We start from the raw sequence: 16,828 nt of genomic DNA on the forward strand, positions 1-16,828 counted from the left end.
TAGTTGACCTTATCTTGCTGCTCAGAATAGAGTCAAAGGGGTGGCTCACAGCATTAGTGTTATCACAACACAAGTGGGTTTTCCATCATAGATATTTATTTTAGGAGACTCTGCAGGGTGCTAGCAGCCCAAACCTGACTCACTTGTTTGTCCTTTTAGACAGACTTTTAGAAACTGAAAAATTTGAACAAATTGGGGAAATAAGGCATCAAAAATGATGCTCATATTACTAAGACTTGCTTGTTTATACATGGCACACACACCACTGATTAAGATTTGGTTTTTATGTAGATAAACACGGTTTACATAGTGATAAGGTCACTCTAAGTTTTGAATATGGCTTTTAAAGATGATCAAGAGCATGAAATTCGTTATGCTACTTCACTGCTCCTTTTCTGTTACACTGAATTGAGTTTCAAACTATTTCAGCAAGATATGGCAGTCTCCATGACCATGAATTGTTTTATCCACCCTCAAACACACACAATGGGGGAAGAAGGAAGAATAAATCATGTCTTAGGTAATTGGACACGTGGGCCTGATGATGGTTTGTGACTTTATTTTTCTCTCTTTGTCTGTGTCTTTATCCTCTCTCCCTCTCCCTCCCTATTGGTTGCCTAGAGACCTGCAGTAGGATGCATGGAAATGGCAGGAAAAGGTCAGGCAAACCTTTGAGAAGTTAGTCATCAACTGTGTGGAGGTGTCGGTGGGATTGCAGAGGATAGGCAGAATGGTGAAGGTGCTCTCAAGCACTTCACGACAACATTTGGCATATGTTGGGGTGATGGATGTTAGTGGGACATCAAGTAGGAGTAATTAAAACAACATCATGGGATTGATGTTGTCAGTTGTTTTGTACTCATAGTAACTTAAACTTACCCTTGACCTTAAGCAAATAAAGACAGGAAAACACTGTGGGAGATCTATACTGTCCTTTGGTTTTTGGTTGATGATGTAATAACTAGATTTTTGTATTGCACAATATGTTGTTCAACATTTAAGTATGAGCATGGTTCATAAGGCCTCGCAGTTTTTAGCATAGTTTTTTAAAATGGCAATATTCTTTGTAACATGCTAAAATGGCTTAAGGGATCCAAACTAATGACCTATTGGTTTATTGTCTTTATCTGCAGGTATGGCCTCACAAGTCTTGGTCTACCCACCACACATTTATCAAACCCAGACAAGTGCCTTTAGCAGTGTGAAGAAACTCAAAGTTGAGCCCAGCAGCTGTGTGTACCATGAGAGGGCACACCCGCGGACTTATCTGAACAGCAGAACCCTTGGCATTGTGCACCCAACAAAACAAGCCCACTCGTTTGTGAACCGAGACTTCGCAGTGGGTGTGAAAGTGCGTGGAGGACAAGGGTACCCGGTGCAGACGGTGGTGGTGCGTGGCGTACAGAGACAACAACCCGGTAAAAGAGGAGGAGGAGGAGGAGGAGGAGGACCAGGACCAGGCCCGGCTGCGGCTCAGCAGCGGCAGGACGCAGGGGTTGTCCACTCGCAGGGCAAGGAGCAGCAGCAGACAGACACAGCAAGTGGGGGCAGCAGTGGAGCAACAGGGGCAGGAGGAGGGGGAAGGGGAGAGGGCTGCAGTGGAGGAGGTGAGGGAGGCAGAGAGGAGGAGGAGGAGGAGGGTGACAGAGAAGAGAACTGTGGAGGTTTGAACTCAGCTGACAGCTCTCAGCGATGTGGGCTGAAACGTAAAAGTGAGGAGCTGGATAACCGAGGGAGCACCATGCAGATTGTGGAGGAACTGTCAATATTGCCGGCCATGTTGCAAACAACGAATGTGGGGAACGCAGCCGTAACTGCACCTGCGGCTGGGGGGGCTGGAGGGGGCCCCTCTAAACAGGGTGCAGGGCCTGGGGGTGTAGGTGCAGCAGGAGGGACAGGAGGAGGGGATGGGGACTATCAGGTAGTACAGCATGAAGTTCTGTGTTCGATGAAGAATACTTATGAAGTGCTGGATTTCTTGGGGCGTGGCACATTCGGCCAGGTTGTAAAGTGCTGGAAAAGGGGCACGGGCGAGGTAGTGGCTGTGAAGATCCTGAAGAACCACCCTTCATATGCACGGCAGGGTCAAATCGAAGTCAGCATCCTTGCTCGTCTGAGTGGGGAGAACGCAGATGAGCACAACCTGGTGCGAGCCTTTGAATGCTTCCAGCACCGCAGCCACACTTGCCTGGTGTTTGAGATGCTTGAGCAGAACCTGTACGATTTCCTGAAGCAGAATAAGTTCAGCCCCCTGCCTCTAAAAGTGATCCGACCTGTGCTACAGCAGGTAGCTACAGCTCTGAAAAAGCTGAAGAGCATGGGTCTGATCCATGCAGACCTCAAGCCGGAAAACATAATGCTGGTGGATCCAGTGAGGCAACCCTACAGGGTGAAGGTGATAGACTTTGGCTCCGCCAGTCACGTGTCCAAAGCAGTGTGCTCCACTTACCTCCAGTCTCGGTACTATAGGTGAGTAGAAAAAAAGAGAAATTCTGTCAATTTTTAACAAAGCAGGACGTCAGTGCATTGAATGCTTATTTCAGTCTCTGCTGGTGTCCAGTCCACCAGCTTGCAAACTATACCATGGCTTTTGTGTGGGCTCTTTTTCAAAATTAATCATCAGATTATTATTACTCATGCATTAATGTAAAATGAGGATTTGACTGTTGTTGTTGGTTGAGCTTGAGCTCTTTTTAAACTACATTTACAACAAACTGCGACCAGTCATTATTTACATTATGGGATAAATCCTGAAAATAGTGAGAAATGTCGTCACAAGTGCTCTAAACGATTCTCAGAATAGTTGCCAATGTACAGCAGGTGTGCGACAGTGCAGCCAGACTGATCCTGTCTGTACCTTATCTATACTTGTAACTCACACACGCACTCACCTATGTCCATCGAGCTGGGAAAGTTTGTGTGTGTTTCTTTATGGGATCAGATTGGGATCAGTGTGTAAATTTGTAAGTCAGAGGTTAACAAATGGACAGACAACGCAGATGTTGTTGGAATGTGAAAAATTATTTGGATAGTAAATCTTATAATCAATGTTTAAACATACTGGTATTGATGATAACTATGATATTTATAAAATTAGATATTGATATTGTGTTAATAATACACCTAATCATTTTGTGATGGCAGATGTTAGGTCTTAGAGGTTTTTTTCATTAGTTCGTCTGGTTTCCTTTTCACTATCCATTAAGTGTAATTTGTTTGTACACTTTTGTACAGTTATGGTAACAGACTCTCTCTCCACCTCCCTGCTTTTTTATTTAAGACAGAAAAATACCATAAACCCAGTAAACAAAGTTAAAGATGAATTAGACTGCTAGCATTATTGTTATTGTTATTATTTCTTGTAATTTTATTTTTTCAAATTTTCTATAGATATCATGATAATACAATTATCTTTTTAATTGTGTAGTGAAAAACAGATATCGTTACAGCTCTAAACAGGACACACACTTAGTACACTAGTAACACTTTGATAGTTGAACATGTTTGAAGTGTTTCATCCTTGGGCAGCCACTATGCGTCCACATTTTTTGCAAACTGAATCTCTGACTTTGAGGGCAACCTTGCATCCAAAGTAATGCCAAGCTGCTGATTTAAATTTCTGTTTGCCAATTTCTCAGCTGCATGTGTGTGTGTGAAGTGGGTTGCCCCGACTGACAGACAGTTCAGGAGGATAGACATGCAATTGCATATTCAGTTGCATTTTTTTCAATACTGGTAATAAGCAAATGTAGATGGTATGACAAACATCAGTTTTTATACCATGGCATACTGTGAAACTGGTTCACCGGTGCAACTGTACACCTGATTTAACTTGTAATTATTATTTCTAATCATAACAATATGAATAATGAGAATATGAAAACAGATGAAAAGTAGCCTCTGCTCCCTGCGGTGTCTTTCAGCACCACAGAGGCATAGAGCGGTGAGGAGAGAGAGGGAGAGATGTTGTTTATTTCATGATCCATGATGATGAAGATACAGAAAAATAGAAATGCATGGCAAAAATAGCATGTTGTCAATATTTTAGAGATCCCCCAAAATTTCACACATCATGTTTTCAGGGGAGCTCATGTCTTATTAAGAGGAGCCAAGCTTCCTGCAGACCACCACAGTTAGGTTTAAAAAATGTCCTTCCTCTAGCAAAACAAGGAAATGTCTCCCTGACTGCAGAACATCCTGCCTATTTAGGACCTACATACCACAGACTCTGAAAAATTGTGACCCTGCAGTGTTTAGTAGCTGGATACACACTCAATGCCCATGTCCCTGCTGCCTGGGAAAGAAAATTGTGTTCTGCAAGACTTAAATAAATTTCTGGTACTATTTGCATTCTTGGCTGAAGCTGCTTTGGACTTAAAATTGAATTGAAAGAATTTTACAAAAATTATGATAGAAAAAATGGATAAGCAAATATTTGCAGACTGACTCTAATGCGCGGTGTGGGCACTTAGATTAAGTTAAGAATGGGTGGGAGAGAAATCACAGAATGCCATTCCACACATAATTATACTGTTATGCGCTCTGTGGTGTGACATGGTTGTAGATAAAATAACTAATGTTTATGTTAGAAGGACACCTTTGTTTCAGCTGGTCTTGGATATGCACTAGGAAAACCGGCGGGATAAATTACCTTTGGCATTATGTTAGGAGTGCTCTGGTTTGATCAGAAAAACAGGCCTGAAATGGTATCGACTGTTGTGCAAGAGGCAGGAGTGACCCAGTTCACTGTTTGGTTTGCGCCATTTCTTTAGTTTGCATAGAGACTTTGAGATGAAAAAAAGATATAAAGTAAGCCATTTGACATTAATAGGCTCCTCAGATGACAATAATTCACATGAGGTTTTGAATATATGCACGCATCTATGTCTGTATGTTTCATAAAGTGTTGATTGTTTTGGCATAGTAGGTGGGTGTGGATATGTGCATGATTGGTACAAACATGGAAGATGTAGAGCTGTTCTATTTCCTTACTCTTACATTTTGACATGATCAAGTTATATTACCATTGCTTTCTAGTTAAACCAAAAGTTTTGATCTCACCATGGCAATATATGCTTGGTGCACAAGTGGCATGACTAATGGTTGATAAATAATTTGAATTCAAACCAGGCAGCTGGTGTACACTCACTAGAGGTAGTGATTCAACCCAGTCATTATAACTAACTCAGGAGCTACTTTTTTGCCTTCCTCGGACCTTTCCCTAAGCCGAAGAAATTAACTGTTCCAGTCAATATTTGTCCTGCGCACGTAGAATCAGGATTCCTGTCATCTTGTTGGCATGTAAACAAGCCATCCCCCAGCTAAAGTGTGACATATTGAGCTAATGGAAAAATGATACATATTCAACCAGATCTAGGAGTGGTCACACGCACCCTGTCTGCACTGGCTGCATTTCAGTCTTTCATCTGTCGTAACAGATATGTTTCCTTTTTAATCAGTGCACCTATTTACACTAGCCTTGTAATGCCGTCATGCTTTACTTGTGCTTTGCTTACACTTTAGGAGCATATCTGTGACCCAGCGTGTCGTCTGTTTCAAGTCTGTTTACTCATGCAAATAGATGATAATGCTGCGAGCTCTGTCAACTGATGTGGAATTAGAATGTAAGGATACCGTCTACACTTATTTGCATTACTGTGGAGAGTACACTACATCATACGAGTGTGTTTGTTTGGGATGCCAATATTTGTAGCTACATGTCTGTAAGCCTCCGCAGTTGGGACAGTAGGACTGGGAAAAACACATTTAAAAACTAACTGCAAAGTTATTACATTAATAACAACATACCAATAAACATTGTTTCGATGTTCCAGGGCACACGGGGCCCCCTAAACATTATCTACTATTTGAAATTTACTCTAAACAGGTGCAATGCCTAAATAATAAATGTACAGAAAGGTCAGATCGGAAAGACTTCTAGCAAGGAAGACAATCGTGTTTACTTTGCGAAATATCAGGGCCTTGTGGTTCTAAGAAATAGGGCTACTGGTAACACTAAAAACATGCTGTGATTCACTGTGGTGGCACAGATCCGTGCTAGCAAGCAACATTTGCCATAAGAGGCAAGCAGCCTTTGTTCTCTCTACTGTGTGGGACCAGTGGAATTTCTCTGTGATGACATCCTGTAATAGGTAGGATGTCATCTCTGCAGCAGCTTGATGCTTTGGAGTGACTGATGTAGTTTGGGATTTTACTCTGACAGATGATGCAGTGGAAATTTTGGGTTTTTGTTTGTCAGCCTGCTGATGCCCTTGTACCATCTTGCATCTTCTGATAAAATTTTCCCTCCTCCACTCTCCACAAACTCTTACCTCAGTCTCCCACATGGCAGGTGTCCTAAAGTCATTATCCAATTTCCATGAGAGTTGAAGTGATCATATTGATAAGATATCAAGAAAAACAAGGGTACATCAGCTTCAAAGTTTAATATCATATAATTTGTGATATCACCCTCCTATTCATTGACACTTCCTTTTAGAAGTGTCAGCAAGTGTAGTTTTTATTGATTTTTCTGGTACAGATTGTTGCCTTTTTGACTTTCCGAGGCTGTGAAGAGTGGGACAAGATTTATTCAGGTCAATGCTATCTGTTTCAGTGAAAACTGAAAAGACTTTGCATGGCATTTGAATAATTGTTGCTGCGTGCACAATGAGCCAGTGAAGCACTATGGTCCACAGGGAATTTCAATACTTTCATTAAAAAGAGATGTAAATAGTTTTTTTTGGTATCTGTCTCTATTTGCATTTACTGTAGCATTGTTCACTAACTGAAGTGAGAAGACGGCACTTGCTTTGACCCACACTTTGGCCATATTTTTTGTAGAAACAGTGGGAAAAATACTTGACCATGACATTTAATTATTGCACTCTCTTTTCATCCCACACATTCATCAAGCTTTTTTGTGAATATTGTCGCAGTGTTGTAAATGCACTTTGTTTCAGGAAGTTGCTCAAAATAGAACTGTTGTACTTCGCTGTACTTTTATAGGGAGAGGAAGTGAACAGTGCAGCTGCTTCAGCTCTGTTTGTCAGATCTGTCAACCTTAAGCTTTGGTGACCAACAGCTTCTCACAAGTCTCTCATGGTCATCCAATTGCTGTGCAGAATAATAATAAGACCTGTCTGGGTACAAATCCTTCACATTTTTGAGTGGCAACATATTTCACACAGACGTAAAAAAAAACAAATAAACAAATGATCATGCTTATCACCATTGTATGGTTGGGTTATGTGCAGTTTTAATTGGAATTTGTTGATGCCAGTACACATACATATCTTGAATACTTATGTTTTTCCAGGTACTTATTGTGCAGTAATGCTCAGAGGCTCAGACAAAGGCTATAAACAGAAAGACTGATTCGTTAAATTTCATTATGGACTGTTAGAAATTAATATTTTCATTTATTTTTGATAAGATTCTCCTCACAGGTCAAAGCCTGGATTACAAAATTCTTATGAAATGAAAAAAATATTTTGTAAAAAATTTTGTCCCGCTGTAGTTTGTACCCCCTCACAGACAGGAGAATGCAAAGCATACGGTGAGGGAACAGCGTTGCTGAGGCTGAGAGTGAAGGGTTGCTTAAAATAGCTCATGGGACACCGGCCAGTGTGCTTTGACTTCTATAGATGGTGAAGTACATAGACAGCCAGAATGAAATAAGGACAGCTCGAAATACTAGAGAGCTCACACTTACTTGTTCAAGGTCAACTAGCTCTAACGTCAGCTGTTTTGATTTTCATATGTCCATTTGTGTTAGTGTGTATTTGGTTATGTGTGCAGCACTACATATTTGTTTGCCAGTAATCTTCAGTGGCTGGTGGATACCTCAAATCTATCAGCTGCTCAAACCAATAAGTTTGACAGATAGACCTGCCGCTTCCACAGTTTACAACCATTTGGCCAGGAGCCACTTGTAATTTGCCACCCATGTTTGCACAGTCAGCTAAGCTGGAACTCTCTCCACTTAATCACAGCTCCAACTTGAAATTGAAACCTTAATTTCCTTTATTAAGGTTTTGGATTAATATTTATCATTTTGCAAATGTTAAGTGTAAATGCAGTTTTTGCATTAATGCATGTCACTAACTTTGTTGATTACTGTTGCACCCACAGACAGACATGCTATATTTTGCTGGAAAATAGTCCTCAAAAACATGTTTGTCTTATAAACTATATTGTCATGTTAATGTTAATTCTTACAAACTCATTACAAGATCAGGCAATCCAAAACGATTGTGACAGATGGAAATGAGACATAGTAAGTGATCTTGCTTGGCATATTAAGTGTTCTTTCACTTTTTCCATTTACTTTTCAATTTTGCTACATATCAGTAATTTATTGTATTATAATTGCTGACATGTCATATCAATGTGAGAGTTATTTGTTTGTGTTCCTATCCATTAATTCAGCAAGATTGTCCAAGTAGACCTATACCTCTATGCAAACCGTAAACTGTTGGTCATTATCCTATCCACACATGGAGTATTTGGACTAAGACTACTGGATTAACTTCCCCCTGAAAAGTAGATCTGACATTTTTACAGAGCGAGCAAGTAATCCCCCAGGCAGTCCTAGAAACATTTTGTGTGTGTGGGAACTTGTGGGCAAACGCCTCCCCTCTTATGAACGTCTCTGGGTTAGTGGGTAATGAGTGTTTTCAGGTATTTATGTGGCCTGACTAGCTTGCAGTGGCTTGCAGTCTGTTAGTTAGAAAGCATCTAAATTATTCATTAAGGCTGTCTCATGTTGTATTTTATTAACAAGATATGAGCATTTGGTTTTCAGCCCACTTTGCTAGGCCAAATCAGTGTTTCTATTCATTGTTATCTTGAATTCTGGAGGTTTACCCAGTCTTTAAACTTCATGTTGGATATGAGGAGGAAGAAACTCCCTTACGGTTTATAACAATATCTCAAACTGGTGCTCACATGTAAAAGGCTCATTGCTGATCTCTTCAGTCCATGAGCACCCTCTGCACTGCTTTATATTTTCAGCAACAAATAATTTTGCTGGTGTTATGCAAAAGGTCAAATTGTTTTCATACAATATTGTGAGGTTACTGGTATGAATAAACCTAAAACTTAACCCAGTTACCACTTGACTGTGGGCTTTTGCCAGTGTGTTATGGCACAAATGTTGTTTGAAAAACAGCATTTGTATTCATGATAGTAGCACAGTATTCATGATAGTACCGCATGATAGTACCAAAGTGGGCAGCTGCAGTTCAGTAACATAGTTTGTTGTGATATTAGTGCTTCACAATAAATGAAGCCTGCCTGAGTTGGTAGCTTAACAAGCAGTTCAAACATAATAGAGAAAATGAAAACTGCAGAAAGTGCTTCAAATCCAAGATCAGCTTTGTACATCAGAAAGTCTCTGAGTCCTTGATCTTTTCAGAAATGAATGTCTTTGGGGTGAAATGTTCTAGATGTACTTGCAAGATTTCACCTTGGAAATGGCATAAGGCCACATAGCTGGCAACTTCTCAGAAAGATATTTTGTTGTCAAGGCTGTAAATTGCTGGTAGTTTGCTCCATTAGCTATGTTGTCTGGTAAACATCAGAGAGATTCTGCTTGTTAAATAAACTTTGGGTTCTTTGTCATATGTAAGCATAGCTGTATGTACCTTTTACTATGCTTGCAGTATATCGTAAGTAGAATTAATTTCTTCTCATTAAATAGTAAAAGACTGTAAATCATTAATTTAACATGTCAAGGAGAAAACAAGTCTTTCTATGATGTTTCTTTTTCTATCCTCTGGAATGGGCTCTCTCATCCGAAGACCAGAGCTCAGATGCAGTTTTTGCAAATGATTTCAAAATGCTTTGATTCAAACAGTAAAACAGCAAAGAAGAAACTTAGTCCATCTGACCTGGGAAAAATGCTGTTTTCAAATTCTAGCTCTGTCTCATCACCATTGAGTGGTTTGTATCAGTAAAATGTGTCTAAAGCCTTGTATCCTTAATCTAAGATCTGGCCAGATCAGAGTGCAAGTGCTACTACCTTTGCCTTTGCTACACTGCCTTTGTGTTCTACTGAATAATGCAGGATGCTCTGAGAGTATGTGGAATTACATTTCCTGGAGGGGACGTGCAGTAAGGCTCCATTCTTCCAACATGGAGTCACCATGTTGTCAGTTTGTCTTTGTGACTGAGCTGAGGCAAACTGCAGTATAGGCCAACTGAGTTTATTTACCAGGAGAAGCTTACCGAAAGGCCCGTGTAAGCATGAAATGACAATGAGCCCCCTCCCTCCCAGTGTGTAACCACCCTTATTTGCTGTTCTCTGTGTGAGCTGGTTTGATGCCACTTTACACTTGGTTCCTCCCTGTGATGACAAAGCAGAGAGGATCACAGGACTATTTCTGGAATGTGAGATAATGGCCATGAATAAGAAATAGTGACAGAGATAATTTCCCTGCTCTGCCATGCCCCTTGCAAATAAGACAAGTCTGTTTTTTTTCAGGTGAGATAAAAATAAGATAAAAGAAAAAAAAAAAAAAAAAAAGGCTGAGCAGAACTACGTATCCAAGGAAAACACACATTTTGGGAAATATATGTTTGCTATCTTACCCACAGACAGAAAAAAAGATTAACATCAACGTCTTGTCTGTGCAGTACAGAATACAACGTGGAAATATGACTGTGGGATCTTTAGCCTAGCTTGGCACATACAATAAGCAAAGGGAACAGTTAGCCACACTGTTAAAAATGTGAATCTAAATCAATTCCCTGATATAAGATATTAGGATCGAGGACCCAACTCATTTTCATTGTGTGAGGAGTTCATCTGAACAGTTCAGCAGTTTTGCGAACACGTACATTGTGTGTTTTGGAATCTTTCCATACATCATCTTTGTGTTGGTTCTGCTAACATAACATCGCCTTGTGCCTCAGCCTCTGTGGGTGAGAGACAAACAAACAGAGAGGGAGGAAAAGAGGAGATAGATGGAAGAAGGGAAGCAGCTGTTTGAGACGAAGGAACAAACTGTTGAACTTGTTGACCAGGGAAAGATGTGTTTTGATTGGTCAGAGCCGATTCACAAAGGAGCATTTAAATTATAGTTGAAGCTTCAGGCTGTGAGGAGGAAAAGGCAACCAAATTTTACCATTGCTTCTGCCTGTTGGGGTTTTATTTTGTGATTGGTTGCTGAATATCATACCTGCAGTGTGAGCGGGTTATACTTGGCACAGTGGTGTGCCTGTGCTGGGCCCGCTGTTACTGCTGTGCTCAGCATTGTGCAGTAGGGTTTGTTAGTGATGGTTCCATTAAAGACAAGCGAGCAGCCAATGCAGAGTTTGTTATTCTCAGGCAGACCTTGTTGTGCAGCGCCCTCACCAAAACCAAATAAAACATGTTGCAGTGTGTCAGTCTAAATCAATTAAATTAAAATAAAAAGCCCAAGCTGTTGAAAAACTTATACACAGGATTCTTTTAACTATTTTCAACTTAATGAGCATTTCTAAAATGATATGGTATGTAAAGGTTGAAACTCTAGACGTGAGCTGTGAACTGGGAAATGTTTTGAAAAAAAGCTTCTGACAAGGCTGCTAGCAGGCGCAGAAAGCTCTTTGAAGATGTCTTTTTTTTCCCCCTCTGCTGCCTCTGAAGGTGTTTTTCACTGATAACAAATGAGGCTCTATAGAAACCTTTGAACACAGTGATATTGTAGACAACTCATGTCTCACTCAGTCATTCACTTCCAACCTTTGCACAGTGGAGTACTATCAGTCAACAGACCTGATGTGCACTATTTTGTCTTGTGACTGAAGAACATTTTCAGCCTTTGTCCAAAGATATATTTGAAGCACATTAAAGCATTAGACGCAGCCTGATTGCATTTAACAACATAACATGAAAGTACTGATTGAGAGTTGAATTGATGCATCTCTTGTTGTTGTTGTTGTTGTTGTTGTTGTTGTTGTTGTTGTTGATGGATTGTAAATATCATAAATTTGAGATTGATGTCTAAGAGACCTGATATAAATCAATATATCAACAAATCAATACATCTCATCAAAAATGCAATATTATTGTTTTTTTTTTTTTGTCTTTTTTAAATTTTCAATCAAACAGTCATGTACTATATGTGCCACTTGTCATTATCTTTGCTACATACTGGGTTATTGTGCATCTGTATGTAATGTAAAACTCAAGTTGGTTTTGGATGAGTCACTGCCTGTTAAAGTGCAGGCATCAGTTCATTGTGTATGGTAATTGCCGTTTGGTAAACTGGACCATCATTTTTTTTTAATTATTCCATTTATCTAAAAGCTACCATTCATTCATTGCCTACGTCTACTTATTCCTGTTAAGTGTTACAGGGAGGGGAAGTCTATCCATGCACTGGGAAAAAGGCAGAACACTAGTTTTGTTGTACCTGTTTGTTTCCTCTTGAGCTTCCTTGCACGTGTTGGTGAACAGTCAGTCCTCTAGCATTCGGTGGCCCCTCAGATTGTACGTCATATCCTCAGGATGGAAAACAGATTTGGTTTCACAGGAGGGGGGTGAAGCTTGACTTGCATTGATTAGGACAGTGCCATGCAACCATGGCAACATCTGCTCAATCTACTCTACCTAAGCCACCTGTTGTCATTGGCATTGTTATTTTGGTGGATGTGTTCTTCCAGGCTGCAACATTTTACAAAGAGCCCAGGGCACTCTTAAGGAAAGTAACAGGATGGTCTTATTTAAGACCATAGTACTGAACTGTTTTGTCAAAGTACTTATAATTTGAACAGGACCCAATTAAAAGTGAAGGAATCATTGTTCATAAAAGTAGGTTTATATGGCCTGTATAAAAGCTCTAATTCAGTGCACCTTGAATTGATTGAGCTAGTAGAACGTAACCCTAACCCTAACCCTTCATAAATGAAGAATATGCCTATATCAGCCTTGTGTCCCGATGAATTTAAGGATGTGTTGATATGTGGCTTCACTCTCTCTCCTCATTGCCGCAGGGAAAACCTGTTCCTTATAAATAGGACATGCCTGTGAGGCTGAAATGGTTAGCATAACTGCCTGGTTGGTTCTCTGCTGCTATGATGCCTATTGCACCAGCTGTTGCGTGCATTTGTTTTGACCACGTGATAAATTTGTCTAAAACTTATTTTAGCTGGTCTTAGGCTTGCTGTTGCTATCCATATGTAGCATCTGTCCCTCACCATTCAGTCACTTATGGCTCCAAAGACGTCACAGAGTAGTTGTCTGATAGATCTCTTTACATGCACTCAGAATGAAAGAGCGGGATTGCCTTAGTATGTCCGGCCTTGTGAAACGGCTACCAAAATAGATTGAGGGTTTATCTTGTGTAGATGCTTAATGGAAGTGAAAAGTATCTCTGTCATTGAAGTTTCTCTCTATTTATAGAATTATACAAACTATAAACAGTAATGTTGAGTTATTAATTACATGTGTAAAGGATGTGGAAGGCAGGCAAAGCAGTTGAAAAGAATCATCATTAACACACTTGCTTGCAGCTCAATGACTGGCTCTTTTCATACATGTGCTCAGTCGGACATTACAAAGACTTTATTTTAGGAGGATGGCAGGATTATGTCCGTTTGTGTTCACACATACAGCTCCTTCGGGTGATGTCTGGAAAAGTTCAGGGTTGCAGTGCATGTGTCTCATTGATTCTAATGAGCTTTGAGGCCACTCCTGCACAGAAAGACTTGTATCCGACAAAAGAGCTTGGGCTACTTCATACTGTCAGTACACTATCACATTTTATAGGCTTTGTGGTGAGTCCTAAACACAGAGTTCTTGACAGCCATGTTAGACAGACATGACTTACCTATATTGAAGCTGACAGGCCTGCGTCACCACTAGCCATCCCTGTGACATGGTATTACAGTGCTATTATAGAGTTACTCAAAGTAACACTGAGCCAGCATGTAGGCGAAGAAGTAGTGACTATGCTCCTTATTACCTATCAGCCTAGAACACAGCCTGTCAAAGCGCTCATCCCAGCCTGGCTGACCTGCTAACCCACTGGCTCAGCCTGCTGACGCTTGGTGACGAGTACACGTGCAACACTGGCTTACCAGTCACTTGGCACTGTCACACACGTACCACACAATCCCATCTGACTGGTCATCATCAGGAATTCTATGACATTACTCATAATGGATATTTATTTGCTCAAGATATCAGCTTACAAAGCCTAAACAAAACATCCACGAGTAGTGAAATTGAGAAAACTGGTTTTAAGTTGTTGTTGATGCATGAATTGTATGTGCAGCTATTGATAACATATGTAGGTATAATTCTTGCTATTAATATAAACAATTTGAACTCTACAACACACAAAGCTGTGATTTTTCTCTGAAAAGTAGAACTCATTGCTGAAGATGAATAGTTTAGTAATAGTTAAGTAAAATAGTAATAGTAATAGTTAAGAAAGTAGTTTATATTCACATCTGCTTTACAGGAAATTTCAGTGTTTAGTGGGAGTTTGAATCTAGTTTTATTACTAAATTCTGTATAAAAGTTCATAGATTTAGATTTTAAAGATGGAACATAAACATTTATTTGACAACTTTTTATATGAAGCGGTGTTTCCTGCAGACCTACCTCACATTTAAATATTGTTGAATTTGTTGTTGCTGCAGTCTAACAGTTGTGTGTTTTGTCTGTTTCACAGGGCTCCAGAGATTATTTTGGGATTGCCGTTTTGTGAAGCCATAGACATGTGGTCCCTAGGCTGTGTGATAGCTGAACTTTTTCTGGGCTGGCCCCTTTACCCTGGGGCCCTGGAGTACGACCAGGTAAATAACTATCTTCTCCTGCTTCTCCACCCCCCTTCTACGCCTCCTGCTATCCTTTTTCTTTCAGGTTTTCATGCAACTCATCCCATCATCTCCTAGTTCCACTTTCATCTTCCATGACTCAGTTTCTCTGCATCATCTCCACATGAACACAGGTTTTTTTCTGGTGTTCCATTTTACAGTGGGCCCTTCCCTCCATTCTCTCATAGGTAATCCCCCTACCATTTCCCTCCCACCGTACCATTACCCATACAGCTAGCAAGGCAGCGTTACACCCTCTGTTTCCACCCAATCTGTTATTTGACAATGACAATCTGAGAGTTTCCCTCTCTTTTTCTCCTTTTTTCCCCATTACCCCTGTTCTTTCCAGTCAAGACAAACCACCGAGGAGAGCATTTGTAGGATATGTGATCCATGGTGTCTTCAGTCTAAATCTCCCAAAAGAAGTGTTGCAAAGAGTCAGTTGGAAAGAGAAACTAACAAAGGCTTAAAAAGACAAGTAGGAACAGAGTTTAGGCCAGATGGCTTGAAGGTAGGAAAAGAATGCAATATTATCATAGTGAGTACAGTTGGAAAAATCTGTTTTTTTAATCTGTGTGAGATCCAGGCCTAATGCCGTTTTAAGGGTAATGAAGCGATTTTCTGTATGAAGACACCATGGATAGGAGAGAAAGGAAACTTTTGAGGTTTAGGGAAAGAAAAACCTTTGTGCATAATAACACAGATTGTTTGAATGATGAAAGAGACAGAGGGCTCAAGTGACTTACAGTAACAAATTAGTGCAAATTTACTGGCTCTCTGGTGACGTACCTACCCCGAGGATTGTATCAGCTGCTGTCTGTGGCAGTGAGCAGAAAGGCATGTTCTTGTGATTGCTGGTATGTCTGTTAAGAACTGCTGGATGCCTGCTCCTCCCAATAGAGCCCTGACACTGTCCTAGGACTACACTGATCTGGGCTTATGTTGAGCGGCTTTCCCCTGCCCCAGAGCCCTATCTACTCAAGGCCTGCCAAAAGAGTCTCAGTCAGATCCTGCTCTGTCATATGCAGTACCCTGTATTACAGCACTCAGCCCCACTGCACACTGCACTCATACCAAAGTATTTTTATGGTCTGGTATCATTTTTCATTTTCACCAGGCCTGAGACAGGAGAGATAACTCAACACCTCCGAAAGAGATTTGACTTGAGCGCAGCAGCACACCAGTCTAAATATGATGAATCTGTTTTTGCAGGAGCCAGTCAGCATGTCGCAAAGCAGCTTTAGAGATATCTGGGGGGAGCCTCCCCGATTTAGTAAGAACTTGCTTGGAGCTGATTTGGAGGGGGGCAGGGCAGTGTGAGAGACAGTGAAATAAAAAGCAAGATAAGAATTGAGAGGCAACCTGTGGAATGTAGCACAGATAGAAATCAAAGCCTATTCTATGGAAATGGGCGACTGAATTTGAATCTAAATACAGTGTAAACACTGGAAGAGGATGGTGGCAGAGGGTTAAAGTAATTCATGGAGAGAAATCAAGATCTCTTTAATATTTCAGCTTGCTAGATCTATTACGGTACGCTCTCTTGTTTTAGCAGAATAGTAATGTATTAAGGCAGAAACACATCCTGGGGGATCCCCATTGTCATCCCCATGACTTGACAAATGTACAAAATACCTATGATTTTTGACTGGATTTCTTATGTGATTGAACTCCGCTTTCACACCCATCCCCCTCTTTCTTTGACTAGCCTGATCAGTGACACAAAGGTTCTCAATTTAGTCATGGAATTGCCCAGTGAATAGGAAACACCAGCTCAAAGAAAAAGCAATTTCAAGACTTTCATATTGGTTTCTGGTGCTTTTTGGAGGATTTGATCTCATAATGAAGGAAAGTTCTGGTCATACATAGACAATTAAAGTTCTTTCAAATAAATCAATTATCAGTTATTATTTAGTTTCAAAGCTTTTCAGAGAAAAAGAATACAGTCAAGAACACAAATGCATACTTGTCTGTCCGTCTTCTCTCTCAGTCACCCACAGCTCTATTGGTCACAGAA

At 40.4% G+C, this 16,828-nt stretch overlaps 1 protein-coding gene across 2 annotated transcripts in view; it reads left to right on the forward strand.

The window, feature by feature from the left end:
• hipk3b (homeodomain interacting protein kinase 3b) overlaps positions 1-16,828 on the forward strand; it is a 41,357-nt gene that overhangs the window by 8,517 nt on the left and 16,012 nt on the right. The window contains exons 1-3 of one of the 2 annotated variants that reach the window (XM_071488216.1): positions 625-658; positions 1,134-2,469; positions 14,667-14,790. In XM_071488216.1, coding sequence (XP_071344317.1) covers positions 640-658; positions 1,134-2,469; positions 14,667-14,790 — 1,479 coding nt within the window. In that variant the 5' untranslated portion in view covers positions 625-639. Of the gene's footprint in view, positions 1-624; positions 659-1,133; positions 2,470-14,666; positions 14,791-16,828 lie in introns of those variants that run through there. The other variant, XM_071488215.1, reaches the window with a different exon arrangement.

The sequence above is a fragment of the Trachinotus anak genome, unplaced genomic scaffold, assembly GCF_046630095.1.
Source record: "Trachinotus anak isolate AG129_WGS33_773 ecotype Australia unplaced genomic scaffold, CSIRO_AGI_Tana_v1 ptg000011l, whole genome shotgun sequence".
NCBI lineage: Eukaryota > Metazoa > Chordata > Actinopteri > Carangiformes > Carangidae > Trachinotus > Trachinotus anak.